The sequence below is a fragment of the Somniosus microcephalus genome, chromosome 14 (assembly GCF_052327205.1).
Source record: "Somniosus microcephalus isolate GS21.2 chromosome 14, FLI_Smic_1.0, whole genome shotgun sequence".
NCBI lineage: Eukaryota > Metazoa > Chordata > Chondrichthyes > Squaliformes > Somniosidae > Somniosus > Somniosus microcephalus.
Genome location: NC_141000.1, coordinates 92,490,706 through 92,514,845, shown reverse-complemented (window position 1 = coordinate 92,514,845; position 24,140 = coordinate 92,490,706). Strand labels below are relative to the sequence as shown.

The window sequence follows — 24,140 nt, the reverse complement described above, 5'->3', positions numbered from 1 at the left end:
TTTTCTGGTTTTGCGTTCTGGGGGGGAGAAGGTTGGAACCCTGTCCGTGTGATTTCTGGGTGAGATGCTGTGGCCGATTGCCCAGCTTGCCCAATTGTCCGTCCATTAAAATGAATGGAGCGAACATCGGGCAGGTTCACTTCTTCCTCTATTCACGGTCCATGGTGTCAACAGCAACAAAATAAGATTTGCTGAACTCTTTCATTTTCATAATTACCCAATTGCCAAATTAAATAACTGTTGAATTGGACAATCTGGTCGTTTTTAAAAAAAAAACTGAAATCAGTTCTAAAATCATTGAATCACTGAACACAGGTTTCTTTCAGCCCATGGGTGTAGTAAGGGCATGTATGACACCACTGGGCAGCACGGTGGCATAGTGGTTAGCACTGTTGTCTCACAGCGCCAGGGACCCGGGTTCAAATCCGGCCTCGGGTGACTGTCTGTGTGGAGTTTGCACATTCTCCCCGTGTTTGCGTGGGTTTCCTCCGGGTGCTCCGGTTTCCTCCCACAGTCCAAAGATGTGCGGGTTATTGGCATGATAAAAAATTGGCCCTTAGTGTTAGGGGGGATTAAATACGCGGGGTTACGGGGATAGGGCTTGGGTGGGATGGCTGTCGGTGTAGGGACCGGGTGCTAGGGTTTCGATGATCAGCCATGATCTCGTTGAATGGTGGAGCAGGCTCGAAGGGCCGAATGGCCTACTCCTGCTCTATGTTTCTATGTCAAACGATTGGGAAAGAGGCTGAAACTCAGAGGCAGGGAGGAGTTTTTCATTTTTCGGGCGTAACATGAGAAGGGCAGGGAGGAGCTACAAATATAACGTTGATCAAAGGGTCTGGTTTCCAGCAGATATTGTTAGAATTGAACCGGTCCTGGACAACGATGAAAGGGAAATTATTGTAAATTACAGGTACTTCAACACTGCCGGGGACACGTTGTTCCGGTTTCTACGCTAAAAAGGTAAAGTTTTAATTACTATATACGACATATATCCGATGAAGATCACTTAAATTCGGATGTGGTCGAAAACAAACTGCCCAAAAATGTCAGTATGAGCTTTCGAGAGTCAATCGATGGACGAAGAGACGCTTGATCTGAATATTATTTAGTACCTTTAAGACAATGTTTAAATCACTGGGCAGATTAAACATCGACTTCTGAAAGTTTGACTTCAACCATTAACTATTAAAGTTCTAAGACAGCCCGAACTTTTTGTTTCTTTTGTTTTTAAAATAAACTACAACTTCCTGGTAAGTGATGCAGTTCCGCGAGCATCGTGGTCTCATAAAGTAGTGGTTTTCAAACGTTTCTGTCTGGGGCTTTTCTGCCAATATTAACACAATTGCTGGGATCACCTGCAAGTATTGAAACAGCTCTTGCCCTAGCTTCTGAGAGACATGGTCATTCTCAAAGGAAATATTGTGGAAAACGTTTTATTAGAGTACAACTATATGAATAATTTGCGAGTAAGTAAAGAAATCTGATGACAGGTGGAAATTTGAGGAGCTCGGGGATCCTCTGGGAATCTTTCACAGGCCTCCTAGGGTTCAGGGATTTGAAAATACAGGAGAGGAACAAGAGGCCAGGCAGGTAAAATGTAACATGATTATTCGTTGTTTTTAATAGAAAACTATAGTTATGCCCAAAAATGAACAATCTCAGTTATATGCAAAATATGCTTTTAGCGTGAGAACTCCTTGTTAACGTTGCAGTGTTCTGATTATTATATTACATAGGCCTGTTTCTGTGCCATATATCCTATCCTTTCAGCCCAACCAGTCCATGCCGGCATTTATGCTCTACAGGAGCCTCCTCCAGTCTTTCCTCATCTAAATCTATCAGCATAACCCTCTCTTCCCTTCTCCCTCATATGATTGTCTAGCCTTCCCTTAAATGCATCTATTCTATTAGCTTCAATCATTCCACCTGGTAGTGAGTTCCACATTCTCACCACTATTTGGGTAAAGACGTTTCTTCTGAATTCCCTATTTGATTTCTTGGTCACTATCTTATATTGATGGCCTCCAGTTTTGCTCTTCCCCACAAGTGGAAACACTCTCTCTGTATCCACTCTATCAAAATTTTTCACAATTTTAAAGACCTCTATTAGGTCACCCCTCAGCCTTCTTTTTTCAAGAGAAAAGAGACCCAGCCTATTCATCCTTTCCTGGTATGTGTACCCTCGCATTTCTGGTATCATCCTTGTAAATCTTCTCTGCACCCTCTCCAGAGCCTAGAACATAAGAACATAAGAACATAAGAAATAAGAGCAGGAGTAGGCCATTCGGCCCCTTGAGCCTGCTCCGCCATTCGATAAGATCATGGCTGATCTGATCTTGGCCTCAACTCCACTTTCCTGCCCGCTCCCCATAACCCTTGACTCCTTTATCGTTCAAAAATCTGTCAATCTCCACTTTAAATATATTCACTGACCCAGCCTCCACAGCTCTCTGGGGTAGAGAATTCCAAAGATTCACAACCCTCTGAGAGCAGAAATTCCTCCTCATCTCCGTTTTAAATGGGCAACCCCTTATTCTGAAACTATGCCCCCTAGTTCTAGATTCCCCACGAGGGGACACATCCTCTCTGCACCTACCCTGTCAAGCCCCCTCAGAACCTTATATGTTTCAATAAGATCACCTCTCATTCTTCTAAACTCCAATGAGTATAGGCCCAACCTGCTCAACCTTTCTTCATAAGACAACCCCTTCATCTCAGGAATTAACCTAGTGAAACTTCTCTGTACTGCCTCCAATGCAAGTATATCCCTCCTTAAATAAGGAGACCAAAACTGTACGCAGTACTCCAGGTGTGGTCTCACCAACATCCTGTACAGTTGTAATAAGACTTCCCTATTTTTATACTCCACCCCCCTTGCAATAAAGGCCAACATTCCATTTGCCTTCCTAATTACTTGCTGTACCTGCATGCTAACGTTTTGTGTTTCATGTACAAGGACCCCCAGAAACCTCTGCACCAGAGCATTTTGTAGTCTCTCTCCATTTAAATAATAATTAGCATTTTTATTTTTCCTACCAAAGTGGATAACCTCACATTTTCCCACATTATACTCCCTCTGCCAAATTTTTGCCCACTCACTTAACTTATCTCTATTCCTTTGCAGATTCGTTTTGTCCTCTTCACAACTTGCTTTCCCACCTATCTTTGTGTCACCAGCAAATTTGGTTACATTACACTCGGTCCCTTCATCCAAGTCATTAATATACAGTAGATTGCAAACAAATGTGGCGCTCCACTAGTTACAGTTTGCCAACCTGAATATGACCCATTTATCCTGACTCTCTGTTTCCTGTTAGTTAGCCAATCCTCTATCCATGCTAATATATTACCCCCAACCCCATGAGCTCTTATCTTGTGCAATAACCTTTTATGTGGCACCTTATCGAATGCCTTCTGGAAATCCAAATACACTACATATCCTTTTTATAATACGGCGACCAAAACTGTATGCAGTACTCTAAGTGTGGTCTAATCAAGGTTCGATACAGGTTTAGCATAACTTCCCTACTTTTGAATTCTATACCTCTAGAAATAAACCCTAGTATGGATGTAATAAACTCATTCAGGTTGTACTGTGTAACTCATCTTTTTAACAGGTGGTCCAGTGGTACAGTGCAGCATTGTACCAGTGCCTTGTGACATGCAGTGATAGGAGGTTGGCTTGTATCCTGTTTTCCCATGTGATTAGTTCCTAGTTGCAAGGGGAATGGGAGGGAGGCAACTCGGGAAGCAAGAAAATAGGAAGTGCCAAATGGAGGTTTTACTCTTGTAGTGTGTGATATCTTTACTTAATTTGAATTGCTGTCTTGTAACACTGTCAGTTATCCATTATATGGTATGTATTTGTAGCTTCCAAAAGCTCTTATAATAATGTGTCCATGACTACACAAACCACTCTGGGTCCAGGAATATTGTGTATCAGTAAAACAGGTTTATTAAGCATTAAACATCCAGTACAAAGAAGTAATACTTAACAAGGAGATAGTCACAGTCTGTTCGTTCGAGCCCCGGCGTTCCTTCCGAGTGACTGTGGCACGGTCTCTTTATCCTCTTGCTGTGTTCTGTTGACTGAAGCTCGCTTCTCTGGTTTCTTGCTGTGTTCTGTCGACTGAAGCTCCTTCAACTCTGGTTCGCGCTGCCTTCAGTGTTCAAAATCTGTATCTTTGTGCACTTTTCTTTCTTTTGCCTACGTGACTACAACCAGCTATCTGACAACTAGTACATGTTTTATGACCTTGTTGATCCCACTCGGTCTAGCTTTGTGCATATCAAAGTGCTTTTTATCTTTAGATGTTCTCTTTCCAAAGACCATTTCCCAAGATGTTGTCTAAACAATCCGTCCATTTTATAGTGGTATCACTGAGGGGTGCCTTCCATTTCTCTCTCTCTTCTCCAAGTCTTATCTCTTTGCTATCACATTACTGAATACCACATTTCTGATAGTTCCCATAAACTTAGTATTCCATTCCATTACTTCAGTAATTGAAAACAGAGCGAGTTTCAGTCAGGTTGGCATAATTTCCCATCCTGCTTTTCTCTCAGCCATTCGCCATTTTATACAGGCTTTTAACATACGATTTCACATATTATAGTTATACAAAAATGTTTTACTAAATCATACAAATACACCCTATCCTACATATTAATTAACATTAATGTTACAAATTTAGCTTTGCATGAGCTAGTTTTGAACAAGTTTGTTTGCTGTTTCAGTGCAGCTAGTATGAATCCCCAGCATTTAGAGTTTACTTCCTGGAAATGGTCTCACACCTCTTACCTTTAATGCACAGCCAGATTGATAAATTGAATTATACTACTGGTTTTGCACTGATGTACATCCAAAATTTCTGTACATTAAAAAAAATCATAGAAATGTATCAGCTAGTTAGATTACGATTTAAAAGAAAATGTCAGTATAGATTCACATTTGTAGAGAAATGAAAACCTAATTTTAAAGAGACACGTTTCTTTAATTTCTGTGTTTTATTTTAAAAGAAATTGCCTCCCCCTCCTCCTGTGAAGTAATGATTGTCGCAAAATTCTCCCATTGAAGTTTCCCCACCCAGGGTACATTCTGTGTCTTTGCTACCCTCAGTGCTTCTTCCAAGTGGTGTTCAGCATGGAGGAGTACTGATTCATCAGCTGAGGGAGGGCAGAAGGTGGTAATCAGCAGCAGGTTTCCTTGCCCATGCTTGACCTGAAGCCATGAGACTTCATGGGGTCCAGAGTCAATGTTGAGGACTTCCAGGGCCACTCCCTCCCGACCACTGTGCCGCCACCTCTGGTCTGTCCTGCCGTTGGGACAGGACATACCCAGGCATGGTGATGGAGGAGTTCGGGACATTGACTGAAAGGTATGATTCTGTGAGTATGACTATGTCAGGCTGTTGCTTGTCTAGTTGTGGGACAGCTCTCCCAATTTTGGCACAAGTCCCAGATGTTGGTGAGGAGGACTTTGCAGGGTTGACTGGGCTGGGCGTGCAGTTGTCTTGTCCGAGCCGGTACCGGGTGGTCCGTCCGGTTTCATTCTTATTATTTTGTTTCATAGCGGTTAGTTACAACTGAGTGACTTGCTAGACCATTTCAGAGGACAGTTAAGAGTCAACCACATTGCTGTGGGTCTGGAGTCACATATAGGCCAGAGCAGGTAAGGACGGCAGATTGACTCTGTGGTTTATAGTTTCTAAAGTCTCTGTGGTGTAGCGGGGACTGTCTATAAACCAGGGCCCTTAAGTATACCATTTAACTGTAGTGTAATTGGTGGGATTGATTTGATTTAATTTAATTGCAATTAATTAAAGGGTAAGTCATGGCAGGACAGCCTGGTGCCGTGGTATGCTCCTCCTGTGCTATGTGGGAACTCAGGGACACTTCCTGTGTCCCTGACAACTATGTGTGCAGGAAGTGTATCCAGCTGCAGTTACTGGCAGACCGCATTGCGGTGCTGGAGCTGTGATTGGATACATACTGGACCATTCGCAAGACTGAGGACATTGTGGATATCACGTTTGATCAGTTGGTCACACCGCAGGCAAAGGTTGGACAGGCAGAAAGGGAATGGGTGACCAACAGACAGAGTACTAGGCACAGGCAGGTAGTGCAGGGGTCCCCTGTGGACATCCCCCTCTCAAACAGATACACCACTTTGAGTACTGTTGGGGGGGATGGCTTATCAGAAGAAGGCAGCAGCAGCCAACTTCCTGGCACCAGGGGTGGCTCTGTTGCACAGGACGGGAGGAAAAAAAGGGGTAGAGCTATAGTAATAGGGGATTCTATTGTAAGGGGAATAGATAGGCGTTTCTGCGGCCGCAAACGAGACTCCAGGATGGTGTGTTGCCTCCCTGGTGCAAGGGTCAAGGGTGTCTCAGAGCGGCTGCAGAACATCTTGGAAGGGGAGGGTGAACAGCCAGTTGTCGTGGTGCATATAGGTACCAACGATATAGGTAAAAAGCGGGATGAGGTCCTAAAAGCTGAATATAGGGAGTTAGGAGGTAAATTAAAAAATAGGACCTCAAAGGTAGTAATCTCAGGATTGCTACCAGTGCCACGTGCCAGTCAGAGGAGAAATAGAAGGATATTTCAGATGAATACGTGGCTAGAGGAATGGTGCAAGGTGGAGAGATTCAAATTCCTGGGACATTGGAACCGGTTCTGGGGGAGGTGGGACCAGTTCAAACCAGACGGTTTGCAACTGGGCAGGGCCGGGACCGATGTCCTAGGGGGAGTGTTTGCTAGTGCTCTGGGGGAGGGTTTCAACTAAAATGGCAGGGGGTTGGGAACCTGAGCAGGGGGACAGAGGAAAGGGAAACAAGGATAAAAGCAAAAGATAGGAAGGAGATAAACAAAAGTGACAGTCAGAGAAATCAAGGGTTTAAATCAAACATGGCCACAGTAAATAATAATCCTAATAGGTCTAAGAGCGTTAAAAAAACAAGCCTGAAGGCCTTGTGTCTTAATGCGAGGAGCATTCGTAATAAGGTGGATGAATTAGCTGCGCAAATAGAGGTAAACGAATATGATTTGATTGGGATTACGGAAACATGGCTCCAGGGTGGCCAAGGCTGGGAACTCAACATCCAGGGGTATTCGATATTCAGGAAAGATAGGCAAAAAGGAAAGGGAGGTGGGGTAGCATTGCTGGTTAAAGAAGGGATTAACACAATTGTAAGGAAGGATATTAGCTCTAATGATGTGGAATCTGTATGGGTAGAACTGAGAAATACCAAGGGGCAGAAACGTTAGTGGGAGTGGTATATAGACCTCCAAATAGTAATGCGGAGGCTGGGGATGGCATTAAAAGGGAAATTAGAGAAGCGTGCAATAAGGGCACAGCAGTCATCATGGGTGACTTTAATCTACATATAGATTGGGCTAACCAAATTAGTAACAATACTGTGGAGGAGGAATTCCTGGAGTGTTTACGGGATGGTTTCCTGGACCAATATGTCGAGGAACCAACCAGAGATCAGGCCATCTTAGACTGGGTATTATGTAACGAGAAAGGATTAATTAGCAATCTTGTTGTACGAGGCCCCTTGGGTCGGAGCGATCATAATATGATCGAATTCTTCATTAAGATGGAGAATGAAGTGGTCGACTCAGAGACTAGGGTCCTAAATTTAAATAAAGGAAACTACGATGGTCTGAGGTGCGAGTTGGGTAGGATTGATTGGGGAATGTCACTCAAAGGGCTGATGGTGGATAGGCAATGGCAAACATTCAAAGACCGCATGGATGAACTACAGAATTTGTTCATCCCAGTTTGGCATAAAAATAAAATAAAAAAGGTGACTCAACCGTGGCTAACAAGGGAAATTAGGGATAGCATAAGATCCAAGGAGAGGACATATAAATTGGCCAGAAAAAGCAGTAAACCTGAAGATTCGGAGCAGTTTAGGATTCAACAAAGGAGGACAAAGGGATTAATTAAGAAAGGGAAAATAGAATATGAGAGTAAGCTTGCAGGGAACATAAAAACTGACTGTAAAAGCTTTTATAGATATGTGAAGAGAAAAAGATTGGTGAAGTCAAGCGTAGGTCCCTTGCAGTCAGAATCAGGGGAATTTATAATGGGGAACAAAGAAATGGCAGACCAACTAAATACATATTTTGGTTCAGTCTTCACAAAGGAGGACACAAATAACCTCCCAGAGATGTCGGGGAACATAGGGTCTGATGAAAGGGAGGAACTGAAAGAAATCAATATTTGTAGGGAAATGATGTTAGGGAAATTGATGGGATTGAAGGTCGATAAATCCCCAGGGCCTGATAATCTACATCCTACGGTACTTAAGGAAGTGGCCCTAGAAATAGTAGATGCATTGCTGATCATTTTCCAACATTCAATGGAATCTGGAACAGTACCCATGGATTGGAGGGTAGCTAATGTTACCCCACTATTCAAAAAAGGTGGTAGAGAGAAAACGGGGAATTACAGACCGGTAAGCCTGACATCGGTAGTGGGGAAAATGCTAGTGTCCATTATAAAAGATGTAATAGCAGAGCACTTGGAAAACAGTGACAGGATCGGACAAAGTCAACATGGATGTCCAAAAGGTAAATCGTGCTTGACTAATCTACTGGAAATTTTTGAGGATGTAACTGGTAAAATAGATAAGGGAGAACCAGTGGATGTGTATTTGGACTTTCAGAAGGCTTTCGATAAGGTCCCGCATAAGAGATTAGCGTGTAAAGTTAAGGCACATGGGATTGGGGGCAAGGTATTGACTTGGATAGAGAACTGGTTGGCAGACAGAAAGCAAAGAGTTGGAATAAACGGGTCTTTTTCCGAGTGGCAGGCAGTGACTAGTGGGGTACTGCAGGGATCGGTCCTTGGACCCCAGCTATTCACAATATATATTAATGATCTAGACAAGGGAACTAGATGTAATATCTCCAAATTTGCAGACGACACAAAGCTGGGTGGGCATGTGTGCTGTGAGGAGGATGCCGAGAAACTCCAGGATGATTTGGACAGGTTGGCTGATTGGGCAAAAGCATGGCAGATGCAATATAACGTGGATAAATGTGAGGTTATCCACTTTGGTGGCAAAAACAGGAAGGCAGATTATTATCTGAATGGCAATAGATTGGGCGAAGGGGAAGTGCAACGAGACCTGGGTGTCCTTGTGCACCAGTCGCTGAAGGTAAGCATGCAGGTGCAGCAGGCGGTTAAGAAGGCAAATGGTATTTTGGCCTTCGTAGCGAGAGGGTTTGAGTACAGGAACAAGGATGTCTTGCTGCAGTTATACAGGGCCTTGGTGAGACCACATCTTGAGTATTGTGTGCAGTGTTGGTCGCCTTATCTGAGGAAGGATGTTCTTGCCATGGAAGGAGTTCAGTGAAGATTCACCAGGCTGATACCTGGGATGGCAGGAATGACGTATGAGGAGAGATTGGGTCGATTGGGCTTGTACTCGCTGGAGTTTAGAAGAATGAGAGGGGATCTCATTGAAACTTATAAAATGCTGACAGGACTGGACAGACTAGATGCAGGAAGGATGTTCCCGATGGTCGGGGAGTCCAGAACCAGGGGTCACAGTCTAAGGATAAGGGGTAGGCCATTTAGGACAGAAATGAGGAGGAATTTCTTCACCCAGAGAGTGGTGAACCTGTAGAATTCTCTACCACAGAAGGCAGTAGAGGCCAATACATTAAATATATTCAAGAAGGAGTTGGATATATTTCTTAAGGCTAAAGGGATATGGGGAGAAAGCAGGGACCGGGTATTGAATTTGGATGATCAGCCATGATCACATTGAATGGCGGAACAGGCTCGAGGGGCCGAATGGCCTACTCCTGCTCCTATATTTTCCTTAAAGGACATTAGTGAACCAGATGGGATTTTACAACAATCCGATAGTTTCATGGTTACCATTACTGATACTAGCTTTTTATTCCAGATTTATTTAATTAACTGAATTTAAATTCACCAGCTGCCATGGTGCAATTTGAACTCACGTCTGTGGATCATTAGTCCATGCCTCTGGATTATTAGCCCAGTGACATTATCACTATGCTACCATTCCCGTTAGCTGAAAAACATGCCCACCCCACCTCATACCCAATGTGAACTAAATAGTGTACTTGGTCTTACCTCCCTTGTTTAATGCCATAAAGCCCCAAAAAAGCCCCTTGTGGAATGCCACTTCCCACATCATCTCAGTCTGAGAAAATTATTTTTACTCCTAGCCTTTGCTTTCTGACCTCCAACCATCTCTCTGTGCATCTGGCCAAGTTCCCTTCAGCCCATATCCCTTTATCTTTCTCTCAGTCTCTTATGCGGCATCTTTTCTAATGATTTCTGTAAATTGTATAAACCACATCAATAGCATGTTTTTTTTTTATGTATGCGCTCTGTTAGAATCTGTTGAAGAAATATCAGCTTGGTCAAATCGGTGCTGACTGGCCCTGTTAACTCGTGTTTCTCCAAGTGCTTAGTGATATAGGTTTTTAGTTTACCAACAGCTGAAGTAAGACCGACTGACCTATAATTACCTGGCTTATGCCCGTCTCCTTTTTGTTTAGAGGGATGCCACATTTGCCATCCTTCAGTCCTCTGGCACTATTTTACTTTCTAGAAGATTTTGGAAAATTATAGTCTGAGGCTTCCTTCAGGTTGATCAAATGGAAACTCTCAGGTCCCTGTGGTTTCTTGATCATAAGTTTATTTAGTGTCTTTTTGTTGTTGCAGATTTACAAAGCAGAAGTGCTAAACAGACTGATTATGCACTAGTGCACAGTGACCTTCCAGTATGGATGAACAAGCCACAAAAAAAACTGCTCTTCCCTTCTCCATACCCCGGTCACTTTTCACATTGTTGGTACTGATAACACTATTGCTGCTGATTCTAAACTTGGGCAATATAAAGGTGTGTAGAGTTGTATAACCAGCATGTTTTGGGCAATATAAAGGTGTGTAGCGTGGTATAACCAGTATGTTTAGAGTAAACCATCATGTTGACCAAGGTTCAATGTAGCAGTGTTTAAAAATGTGATGGTTTGTCTCTTGTGGAATTTGTGTCTTCCTGCTGAGTGCTGAAGCATCTGTAAGAAGTGCCAGTTTCAATTCATTGCCCCTGGTGTTCTTTAGTGATGAACTCAAATAGCAAGTGACCCAATTTTAATGGGGTAACATTATCCAAGTTTGAACCTTCTGAATTGTACGTGTTGTTTCTGATTTTAAATTGTTAAGGGGGCTCATGTAATGTGAACTGAACTAATTAAAGCTGTCAAGATTATGAAGGGAGTATTAAAACTAATCCTGCTGGGATACAGTTCCATGGGTGACAAGCCGGTGCTTTCCAGCACTTTGACCAAGTACTTATCGTTGTTTAGTCTTGACAATGAGTGTTCGCAGGCTGCCTGACCTGTAGGAGGGCAGCATTGTGCAGCCCAACCTTGTACTCAACCTATGCTACACATGCTCTTCCAGCAAGAGTCATTGGATAGTGATCAGGAGTGGGAGCACTGACTGCTTATATATGCTTTCCCTCACTAACTCAGGAGTGCTGAGGTTAACCTGGCACACACTGGAGATTAAACCTGGAACTTTCCTGGTCTGAAAAGCTTCAGGACACTAGCTGGATAAGCTCACTGAGCTGTCTGGGAGTCCATGGTCAGTCTTTTTACAGACTTATTGTATACAGTCTGAAAATATAGAATACTAAATACAGACTGTTTCAATTAAGTATAAAACCCTTTAATCATGAAATAGCAATCCTAAAGAAGTCTGTGATCTGAACTAAATTTCCTAACTTCTTTTTTGACTGGAGGAGGATGTGTGTTGGCAATAGAAAACATATTCATTAAAAATGTTCCTTTTCATAGTATGATAAACATTCAATTTCTGGATCAGAGTCCAAATGGAGGAGATATGCAACTCCAAAGTTTTATCACGCAATGAGGCAGCAAGAGGAAACAAGGAAGACCCCTTGGACACACAAATTGGTGCAGTGTGGCTACCAGAATCACAGCTTCACCCCTGAAGAAAGGTCAGAGGGGACATTCCTTATGAAAATGATTGAATGGCCAAAACCACCCAAACCTGCTGTGCCCTTTGTGAAAAGCAGCGACCCATCACACACTCGCTTTGTTATTTTAAATTCTGGAAAGACTTTCTATGTTGGAGATCAGTTACAAGTGATGCTGCATATGAATGATTTTGAAGGAAACCCAAAGCAATATGGGGGTGACTATCTCCAAGGCCGGATCCACACCCCAGCTTTAAAAGCCGGTTCAGCAGGAACAGTTGTAGATAACCAAAATGGATTTTACTATCTAAATTTTAATTTATCTTGGCCAGGGAAAGTTGAAGTGTCTGTTTCCTTGGTTCATCCCAGTGAAGGGATCCAAGTACTTGAAAGGCTACGTGAGGAACGACCAGATAGAGTGTATTTAACAAGTGCCTTCAAATATGGGGGCATTTCAGAGACCACTGTGTGTAATCTTTGTTTGCCTAAAACTAAACCATTCTGTAACTTTACTGATGTCAGGACTGGGGAGCCCTGGTTCTGTTACAAACCAAAAAACCTTCCCTGCACTGCTCGTATCAACCATGCTAAAGGAGGATATGAGAAAGGCCTCTTAATTGGAGAAGAGAGTCGTTATTTCCAAAGGTATGTCACTTACATTCTTTTATTCATATTTTGATTTTCCATCTCTCATTCTGCACCAGGTTGTAATATATGTATGAGGTCTAGAACCAGACTTCCCAAAACTGGAATGTCAATTAAAAACTTGAACATGAAATATCTCCCAGAGCACGACAATATTTAAATCCTTTTTGTGCATATATTTGGAGCCCTCATTAATTTAAGAAATTTCAGGTGTTTCATCACAGTGTAGGATGGAAAATTGAAGGCCAATTCAATGTAGACCACTCTCATAGACCTCTAAGGGTTGTCCCAAGTGCAGTATTGGCAGAGGCCATAGAACTGAGCCACTTCTCAGACTGGGAGTGGCATGTGGTACAGAGGAAAGAGTTAAAAGTCAAGAAAATAATAAATGGAATATTTAATAATTTTCTATCATGGGTAGTGTATCGTGTCTGACTAACTTGATTGAATTTGTTGATGAGTTAATATAGAATGTTGATCAAGGTTATTCAGTAGATGTTGTATATATGGACTTTCAGAAGGCATTCGACAAAGTGCACACACAGGAGGTTTGTTAAGAAGATGGAAGCCCATGGAATTAAAGAGAAAGTGACATAGAAACATAGAAGATAGTAGCAGGAGTAGGCCATTCGGCCCTTCGAGCCTGCTCCGCCATTCAATGAGATCATGGCTGATCATCCAAATCCTAGCACCCGGTCCCTACACCAACAGCCATCCCACCCAAGCCCTATCCCCATAACCCTGTAACCCCACGTATTTAATCCCCCCTAACACTAGGGGCCAATTTTTTTTTATTATGGCCAATCAACCTAACCCGCACATCTTTGGACTGTGGGAGGAAACCGGAGCACCCGGAGAAAACCCACGCAAACACGGGGAGAATGTGCAAACTCCAGACAGACAGTCACCCGAGGCCGGATTTGAACCCGGGTCCCTGGCGTTGTGAGGCAACAGTGCTAACCACTATGCCACCGTGCTGCCCTAAATGACAATATGGATCCGGAATAAAAACAGAAAATGCTGGAGATTCTCAGCAGGTCAGGCAGCATCTGTGAAGAGAGAAACAGAATTAACGTTTCAGGTCGATGACCTTTCATCAGAACTGGAAAAAAGCAGGAAATGGAACAGATTTTTAAGCAAGTGAAGAGGCTGGGAAATGGGGGAGGGGATGAAAGAACAAAAGGGAAGGTCTGTGATAGGATAGAAGGCAGGAGAGGTTAAGAGACATTAAGAGATATTCAAGGCAAAAGGAGATGGTATTGGGTCAGGTTAAGAAACAAATGATGGCTCTAGATGAAGTGTAAATTGCGCTGGCAGAATGAAAGACAGCTGCCGTGTAGGAGAGAAGAAAATAAGACACAAACAAAAAGTGTGGAAAAAATATATATATATGATAGGGGCCGAGGTTATGATCTGAAATTGTTGAACTCTATGTTGAGTCCAGAAGGCTGTAAAGTGCCTAATCGAAAGATGAGGTGCTGTTCCTCGAGCTTACGCTGAGCTTCAGTGGAACAATGTAAGAGGCAGAGGATGGTGAGGTCTGAGTGGGAGTGGAGCAGTGAATTAAAGTGACAGGCGACCAGAAGCTTGGGGTACCCACTTATGGACTGAATGGAAGTGTTCTGCAAAGCGGTCACCCAATCTGCCTTTGGTCTCCCCAATGTAGAGGAGACCGCATCGTGAGCAGCAAATACAGTGTACTAAATTGCAAGAAGTACAAGTAAATCGCTGTTTCACCTGGAAGGGGTGTTTGGGGCCCTGGACAGTGGGAAGTGGGGAGGTATAAGGGCATGTGTTGCATCTCCTGCGCTTGCACAGGAAGGTGCCGGGCGAAGAGGAAGGGGTGTTGGGGGTGATAGAGGAGTGGACCAGGGTATCGCGGAGGGAGCGGTCCCTTCGGAATGCTGAAAGGGGAGGTGAGGGGAAGATGTATTTGGTGGTGGGATCACACTGGAGGTGGTGGAAATGGCGAAGGATGATCCGTTGAATGTGAAGGCTGATGGGGTGAAAGGTGAGGACAAGAGGAACTCTATCGTGGTTCTGGGAGGGAGGGGCAGGGGTGAGGGCTGAAATGCGGGAGATAGAACGGACACGGTCAAGGGCCGTGTCAACCACTGTAGAGGGGAATCCTTGGTTGAGGAAAAAGGAAGACATGTCGGAAGCACTGGTGTGGAAGGTGGCATCGTCGGAACAGATGCGGCGGAGATGGAGAAACTGGGAGAATGGAATAGAGTCCTTACAGGAAGTGGGGTGGGAGGAAGTGTAGTCCAGGTAGCTGTGGGAGTCAGTGGGCCTGTAGTGAATGTTTGTCAATAATCTATCCCCAGAGATGGAGACATCGAGGAAGGGAAGGGAAGAGTCGGAGATGGACCATGTGAAGGTGAGGGAAAGGAGGAAATTGGAAGCAAAGTGAATGAAATTTTCTAGTTCAGGGCGAGAGCAGGAAACGGCACCGATATAGTTATCAATGTACTGGAAAAAGAGGTGACGGAGGAGACCTGAGTAGAACTGGAACAAAGAATGTTCCACATATCACATGAAAAGGCAGGCATAGCTAGGATCCATGCAGGTTCCCATAGTAACACCTTTGATTTGGAGGAAGTGAGTGGAGTCAAAGGAGAAGTTGTTCAATGTGAGAACAAGTTCAGCCAAGCGGAGGAGTGTGGTGGTGGATGGGGACTGTTTGGGCCTCTGTTCAAGGAAGAAGCAGAGCGCCCTCAGGCCATCCTGGTGGGGGATGGCAGTGTGGAGGGATTGTACGTCCATAGTGAAAAGGAGGTGGTTGGGGCCAGGAAACTGGAAACTGTTAAAGTGGCGGAGGGCATCGGAAGAGCCGCGGATGTAGGTGGGAAGAGACTGGACAAGAGGAGAAAAAATAGAATCAAGATAGGAAGAGATAAGTTCCGTGGGGCAAGAACAGGCTGAAACGATGGGTCTACCAGGGTAATCCTGTTTATGGATCTTGGGAAGGAGGTAGAAACGGGCTGTGCAGAGTTGTGGAACTATGAGGTTGGCGGCCATGGGGGGAAGATCTCCAGAGGAGATGAGGTCAGTGGCAGTCTTGGAAATGGTGGCTTGATGTTCGGTAATGGGGTCATGGTCCAGGCGGCGGTAGGAGGAGGTGTCGGAGAGTTGGCGTACAGCTTCCGCTAGGTAGAGGTCGGTTCGCCAAACAACAACAGCACCACCCTTGTCAACAGGTTTAATGACAATGTTGGGGTTGGATCTGAGAGAATGGAGTGCTGCAAGTTCAGAGGGAGGTAGGTTGGAGTGAGTGAGGGGAGCAGAGAAATGGAGACGGCTGATGTCACACCGGCAGTTTGCAATGAAAAGATCTAAAGAGGTTAAGAGGCCAGAGGGAGTGGTCCAGGTAGAACGAGAATTCTGAAAGCGGGAGAAAGGGTCAGCCATGCGGATCCAGAATTGGCTCAGTGACAGGAAGCTGAGGGTGGATGTTTTTCAGATTGAGAGGTGGTGTTCCCCATGGGTCAGTTTTGGGTCCATTACTCTTTTCAAATTTTGTAAACAACCGAGACTCAGATGTAGGGAGCAGCATTATAACATTTTGCAGCTGATACGAAACTTGGTAACGTAGTAGACAGTGATGAGGATAGTTGTAGACTTCAGGATGACATAGACAGGCTGGTGAAATGGAGAGAAGCATGGCAGATGGAGTTCAATGCAGAGAAGTATGAAGTGATGCACTTTCGGAGGACTAATGTGGAAAGACAGGACACTACAAATGACATGATTCTGAAAAGTATAGAAGAGCTGAGAGACTTCATTGTCCATATACACAAATCCTGAAAGGTGGCAAGGCAAGTTGATATGGTAGTTACAAAAGCTATTGGGTTACAATAAATGTCTTATAATTCTTGTTAGATTTGCAAAATGATTCCTTTTGTACCCTCTGGTTCTATCAGAAAGTATTTTCAAAAGAAATTCCTCCTGTTGAAGGCAGCAACTCACAACTGATGAACGGTCTCACAGCCTTCCGCTACCTTGGAAAGTTCCAATTGTTAATGTCTGAACTTAGAAGGATACTCAGCAATGAGGGCATCATAGTTGAGCCTGATTCTGTCCTTATCTGATATCTGATGCACCTGCACTTTCTAAAAGAATCATTTGATAGCGATCAGGAGGAAGGCTTCATGTAATTGAGAGAGTTCATTGAGAATGAGGAGACCGGAGATATATTACAGGACATTTCCAATGAACTTCCAATGATATCATAGACTTTGAGCTGATTTTGAGAAGTTTATCGCTGTCATCTAGTAGAGGTAGTAATGCAATATGCTGAAGCACCTGGTGCTCTCAAATCTGTCCTGTTTTATATTGTGGGGTGAATTTCAGAGCACCAATAATAACACAAAAAAATTGAGCATGCGCAGGAGCAGTGACTTAAAAGTAACAGGGCATGAAATTGGGATTGGTAGCGCCCATTGTTTGGGCGCTATGAGTGCCATTTGTGTAACAAAATGGCATCCAATGTGCGCACGCACGCACACTTCTGCCATGAATCACGCCAGATGCCATGTTAGTAAGAACATTAGTGCGCACCCAGCTAACCTCTGCCGGAAGTATACAGAGCAAGCAGTTCATGACATCAATCAGCGAGCAATGCTGATTTGACACCAGCGGCGCCATTTTGCAGCTCAACGCTCCAGCCAATGCCCTCCCTTAACCCTGCATGGCTGAACATGCATTAAGCAGCAGGAGGGACAACCCCACCAGCGCTATTTAAAGGGATCATCAAGTAATTGCAGGTTAGTTGCTGGTTGATTTCTTCTGGCTGTCGCTACGATTCTACAAGTCTTTGGTGCTTGCCATAGTTCTTTCAAGTTGCTAAAGTCTACAGCGAGTGGTGTGGCAGGTACTGAAGGACTTTTTCCTGACTTCAAAGCTTCTGCACAAACCGTTTACTGCCAGACATGGGTGCACTAGTAGGCATTCCCCTTGGAACACAGCATGATGGGAAGAATGAGCAGAGGCCACGCAGAGCAGGACAAGCTGCTAGAAGAGGGAGGAGGAGGAAGGGAGATGGGCTCTCAGCAGGAGGCCATATCCGTTCAGGGAGCAATTCTCCTACTTGAACCTCCGTGAGGAACAATGTGTGAACTGTTTGTGCTTCAGTAAGGACGTCCTCACTGAAATCTGCACCTACTGCAGCCACAACTGCAACCTCAGAGCAGGGCAAGGACCACATTGTCAGTGGTGTGAAGGGGACCGTGGCGATGAACTTTTATGCAACTGGATCCTTCCAGGCTGGAGCTGGAGATATTTGCAACATCTCGCAGTTTGCCGTCCACTGTTGCATAAGGGAAGTCACTGAGGCTCTCTGTTCAAAGAGAGCTGGCTACATTTAATTCTCTCTTGCCAAAGACCAGCAGGCAGAGCGAGCACACGGCTTTGCCAGGATTGCAGGCTTCTCCATGGTGCAGGGTGCTATTGACTGCACACACACATTGCTTTGTGGGCACCGCATGTCAACTCTGCCATATAGCAGAACCGAAAGGGATTCCACTCCCTGAACGTCCAGCTGGTGTGTGACCATAGGCAGTGAATCATGCAGGTCAATGCCCGGGACCCTGGCAGTAGGATATCATGATGCCTTCATTCTGCGGCAGTCGGCTGTGCCATCTGCACTTGAGCCACCATGGCAAACCAAAGGGTGGCTACTGGGCGACAAGGGCTGACAACATGGCTCATGTCTCCGGTGCGCAACCCACGCACACATGCGTAGCATGCATACAATGAAAGCCATGATGCCGCGCAAAATGTGATAGAGCAGATCATTGGCAAGCTGAAACAGCACTTCCACTGCTTGGACCGCTTTGGAGGTGCCCTGCAGTACTCGCAGAGCTAGTGTCAAGATTCATGGTGGTTTGCTGCAAGCAGCACAACTTCGCCATCATGAAGGGATAGCCCTTGCCACCAGCTATACGGCGAGTAGCTGAGGATCAGGAGCGTGAGGAGGAGGAGGAAGAAGAGGAAGAGGAAAAGGAAGGAAGAAGGCAACCTAGACAGCCCCTTTCTGCTGACTGTCCAAGAAAAAGTAATTTGATTGAGATACTAGTAACCGCAACCCAAATTCCCCATTCACCAACAGTCCCACACATTACCTTCCCTCTGACACTGACCATCACAGCATCCACTAGACCACAATGCAAAAATAAAAGCCACCACATGGAGTCATGTCATATTGCATAAAAACGTAAACTAATCACCTTTAGTGCCTGTCTTCCATGTGCCTTTGCCTGTCCTAGTGCCCCTACACAGTGCTACCCCAGTGGCTGCAGCATGGCTGGTGGAAGGCTGCTGACTTTCAGTGGGGGAGAGTGCAGGTGGTCTTGGAGGACGACCTCGAGCAGCTCTGGGTCTAGAAGGCCCGGCTGCGGACTGCACCATCTCAGCACAGGCGGCAGCAGTCTGGGCTGGCTGGCTGACAGGCGACAGCAAAGGCACTGGCGGAGTGGCAGTGATCAGAGGACGAATGCTGTCATCCTGAGAGAGGACAGCAGATTCGTGCTCCATGGAGCCACTGCCACTCCCCCAGGGCGGCGCTTCAGCAATCCTAGTAATATGTTGGAGGACAAATTGCTGGACTGCTGTGACACCCTGCAAGCCTCTTTGAACACTGTAGTCCACAGCCACGATGGCAACAGTCTGGGCATGCATGGAAGCAAGCTGAGCTTGCATGCGAGCAGTCTGAGCTTCATCTGCAGCACTCAGACATTGGGTGGCTTCTGCTTGTGCTGCAGTGGAAGCTGAGACATCAGCCATCAGATGCTGCAGCATGGCTGGGTCCACAAGTGTGCTAATGGAGTTGGCCACCACTTCCATGCTGGAAAGGATGGGCTCCAAGCTCTGCGCAAAGCCCTGTGCCAAGTTGGTGCCGGATTCCTCCATGTTACTTGACATCGCATGCAGGCTTCCCAATGAGGGTTCCCAATGCACCAAGTATGTCATTGTGCATACCCATCAGCCTTTTTTTTGTAGCTTGCCCCACCGAAGTCCTCATCTGAGCCTTCTGCACAAGAACTCGTTTGCGACCTTACCCTCCACCGAGCTGGCACCTACACTATCCTTGCCCCCTGCTCTGGCTGCAGGCCACTCATGCCCAGTGTCTCAGCACATGCAGATCCCGCCTCTATGCTATCCTTTAAATTATGCGCAGTGTCAGTATCTGAGCTGGTGGCTGCGAGTGTGAAATCGAGTGACAGTGTGTCTTCATCACCACTGCCTTCTTGCAGTTCCTCCACTGCCTGGCCAGGTTACACTTCTTGGGCATCTGAAAGGAGAAAGGCACAAGGGTAAGGTTGTGGTGAGGGGAGGGGGGCAAAGTAAGCAGTGCATGCTTACACCATCTGCAGCTTGTAAGTCAGAAGAGATTGTAGGATGAGGGGGATAGTTTTATCTTCGATGGTTTCAGCCCTGCCACTGGCCGCTCCCATAATGGCGAGCACCGTCTCTTCCACGGGGGGCGCACCTGTCCTCCGCTGGTTAGCTCCTGTAGCCTCCAGTTGTGCGCCACCTTGTACTGCAAGAGAGGGAAGTGTGTCAGTAAGTGTCATACCATCTGTTTGGGTGATGTACCTGTCATGGTTGAATAGCCAGCAGTTTGTGCAAACTGTGAGATGTGGGTGTGAGGCTTGCAGCAGTGCTAAGTGTGTGAGGGTGAAGTGAAGCTATGAATGTCAGGTATGAGTTCTGATTGATAGAGATTGTTGGTAAGTGAGTGATAGGGGTGTGGTGAATTGAGCAGTGGTACAGTTGGTAGGATATGACATTTGAAGATGCATTCACTGACCGTGACCACTCATGTGAGGTCATTGATCTTCTTGTAGCACTGCATCCAGATCCTTGGGGTTTGACTCCTGACATTGACCTCCACATCTATCTGCTCACTTTGCCTTTTGAGCATGTGTCTGAAGGGGTCTTCTGACCCCCTTTGGGTACAGGACATCTTTCCTGCTTTACACTTCCTCCACCAAGGCCTCCAGTAAAACATAGAAACATAGAAACATAGAAGATAGGAGCAGGAGTAGGCCATTCGGCCCTTCGAGCCTGCTCCGCCATTCAATGAGATCATGGCTGATCATTGAAATTTAGTACCCTGTCCCTGCCTTCTCCCCATAACCCTTGATCCCTTTAGCCTTAAGAAATATATCCAACTCTTTCTTGAATATATTTAATGAACTGGCCTCCACCGCCCTCTGTGGCAGAGAATTCCACAGGTTCACCACTCTCTGGGTGAAGAAATTCCTCCTCATTTCAGTCCTAAATGTCCTACCCCTTATCCTTGGACTATGACCCCTGGTTCTGGACCGTGGAGCCTGCTCTCTCCGATATTGTGCCATTCTTCATTGTTTCCCAGGACAGATTCATTTCCAGAGTGACTACCAGCACCTGATCCAGCCACAATGCACCTTCCCTTTAAGAATCATAGTCATATATACAGCACAGAAAGAGGCCCTTCGGCCCATCGTGTCTGCACTGGCCATCAAGCCCTATCTATTCTAATCCCATTTTCCAGCACTTGGTCCATAGCCTTGTATGCTATGGCGTTTCAAGTGCTCATCTAAATGCTTCTTGAATGTTGTGAGGGTTCCTGCCTCTACCACCCTTTCAGGCAGTGAGTTCCAGATTCCAACCACCCTCTGGGTGAAAAAGTTTTTCCTCAAAACCCCCTCTAAACCTCCTGCCCCTCACCTTGAAACTATGCCCCCTGGTTATTGACCCCTCTACTAAGGGGAAAAGTTCTTTTCTATCTACCCTATCTATGCCTCTCATAATTTTGTACACCTCAATCAGGTCCCCCCTCAGCCTTCTCTGCTCTAAGAAAAACAACCCCAGCCTGTCCAGTCTCTCTTCATAGCTGAAACGCTCCAGCCCAGGTAACACCCTGGTGAATCTCCTCTGCACCCTCTCCAATGCAATCACATCCTTCCTATAGTGTGGCGACCAGAACTGCACACAGTATTCCAGCTGTGGCCTAACTAGCATTTTGTACAGCTCCATCATAACCTCCCTGCTCTTATATTCTATGCCTCGGCTAATGAAGGCAAGTATCCCATATGCTTTCTTAACCACCTTGTCCTGCTGCCTTCAAGGATCTATGTACATGCACACCAAGGTCCCTCTGATCCTCTGTCCTTCCTAGGGTCCTACCATTCATTGTGTATTCCCTTGCCTTGTTAGTCCTCCCAAAATGCAACACCTCACACTTTTCAGGGTTAGATTCCATTTGCCACTGTTCTGCCCATCGGACCAACCCGTCTATATCGTTCTGTAGCCTGAGGCTTCCCTCCTCGCTATTTACCACTCTACCAATTTTCGTGTCACCTGCGAACTTACTGATCATACCTCCTACATTCATATCTAAATCATTAATGTACACTACAAACAGCAAAGGACCCAGCACCGATCCCTGCAGTACACCACTGGACACAGGCTTCCAGTCACAAAAACAACCTTCGACCATCATCCTCTGCCTCCTGCCACTAAGCCAATTTTGGATCCAATGTGCCAAATTTCCCTGGATACCATGGGCTCTTACCTTCTTGACCAGTCTCCCATGCGGGACTTTGTCCCACATCCTTCTTTCTGGAGGGCCTCCTGGCCACTGTGGGTAGAAGAACTCTCTTGTAGAGTTGACCCCCTGCACAAAGCTGATGTGCTGTGTGTGAGACCATGGGTGCCTCTTCCCTGGCTTGCTGAGCCATTTGTTTTAGTGCTGAAGCACTTTTTCCATTTCTTGAGGTTCGGAAGGGAATTCTGCGTTAAGAGCTGAAGACTCCCAGTTGGGACTTCTTTTTAATGTTAATTTTTTTAAGGCAGTAAGGGCTGAAAATTGCATTTTTTCACTTCATTTTTACTTTTATTAGTTCAGAAGGCATTGCCCTTTTAATGCATTGCCCTTTTAATGCATTGCCCCTTTAACTTCCCACAATGCCTAGCGAACTCTATTGCCTCACTTCCAGAGGCTGTTGGAAGCTGGAACGCCACTCCTGGACGGGAACTTCGACTCCCTTGCCTGCACTAACGCCACCAGGAGGGTGTTACATGATAAGTTAGTGCTGGGCTAAAAATTTTTAGCCCCCATCGCGAATTTTCTCTGGTGGCGCTTCATCCAGTTTCAGTTTGCCGTTAACCTGAGACCGCGGTGACACTGGCAACTCTCATGGCGGTCACAAATTTTTCCCTCATTGTGTCCAATTCTGGGCACCACACTTTAGGAATTGTATCACTGCCTCAGAGAGGGTACAGAGGAGATTTACTAGAATGGTACCAGGGATGAGACACTTCAGTGACCAGGAAAGACTAAAGAAGTTGGGATTGTTCTCCTTAGGGCAGAGAAGGTTAAGGGGAGATTTAATAGAGGTGTTCAAAAGCATGAAGGATTTTGATAGAGTAAATAAGGAGGAACTCTTTCCACTGGCTGAAGTGTCGGTAACCAGAGGACACAGATTTAAGATAATTGGCAAAAGAGCTGGAGGTGAGCTGAGGAGAAATGTTTTTTACATAGTGAGTTATGATCTGGAATGCACTGCCTGAAAGCGTGGTGGAAGCAGATTGAATAGTAACTTTCAAAAGGCAACTGGATAAATAGTTGTAGGGGAGAAAATTGCGGGGCTATAGGTTAAGAGCAGGGGAGTGGGATTAATCGGATAGCTCTTTCAAAGTGCTGGCAGAGGCATGATGGACTGAATGGCCTCATTCTGTGCTATAAGGTTCCATGATACTAGGTTTGAGGAATGGTATAGCTGAAATTCATTTTGGGCTATCTCCTGTATGTATTCACTTTTTACATTGATACAATGACTTAATCTATGATGTGTTTATACTTTCAGTGGAGTCAACATCAAGAAGCCCATATTACCCAATGGCACAGGTTATATAACCGTAGAACCTTCACCTCGCGCAGGTAAGACAGCTGTAAATTCGTGACTAGAAAACTAAAGGTTTGGTATATGAGAAGGAGTATGAGAAATCAGAATGGTGGATAAATTCTTTGCTGTAAATACTCAGGAATGTGCAGCTTTTTCAAATAAAGTGTAGTTTAATGCCCTAACTTACTGAATTTGGTCAACTTTTGGGGTACAAAATTTTTTAGAGCAAGTGGGAATTATCCAACAAAATTGTATTGTTTTTGTGAATTCACATATGATTAACTAGCTGGAGTGCCCGGCGGTGCCGAGACTTTTTCGAGGGCATGTTGTTGTTGGAAGAGAGAGAGAGCGACTGGGGGGGGAAGAGAGAGAGCGCGACTGGGGGGAAGAGAGAGAGCGACTGGGGGAAGAGAGAGCGACTGGGGGGAAGAGAGAGCGCGACTGGGGGGTAGGGGTGGTGGGGAAAGGGGGGGAGGGGGGAGGGGGAGGAGGGAGGGGAGGGAGGGGGAGGGGAGGGGAGGGGAAGGGGAGGGGAGGGGGAAGAGGAGGGGGAGGAAGGGGAAGGGGAGGGGGAAGGGGAGGGGGAGGGGAGGAAGGGGAGGGGGAG

At 45.5% G+C, this 24,140-nt stretch overlaps 1 protein-coding gene across 2 annotated transcripts in view; it reads left to right on the top strand.

Moving 5' to 3' along the window:
- Positions 1 to 830: 830 nt before the first annotated feature.
- LOC147107700 (NXPE family member 3-like) overlaps positions 831 to 24,140 on the top strand; it is a 50,755-nt gene continuing 27,445 nt past the window's right edge. For both annotated transcript variants that reach the window (XM_086006927.1, XM_086006926.1), the window contains exons 1-4: positions 831 to 963; positions 10,718 to 10,895; positions 11,854 to 12,641; positions 23,495 to 23,568. In XM_086006927.1, the coding sequence (XP_085863053.1) occupies positions 10,779 to 10,895; positions 11,854 to 12,641; positions 23,495 to 23,568 (979 nt within the window). In that variant the 5' untranslated portion in view covers positions 831 to 963; positions 10,718 to 10,778. The remainder of the gene's footprint in view (positions 964 to 10,717; positions 10,896 to 11,853; positions 12,642 to 23,494; positions 23,569 to 24,140) is intronic.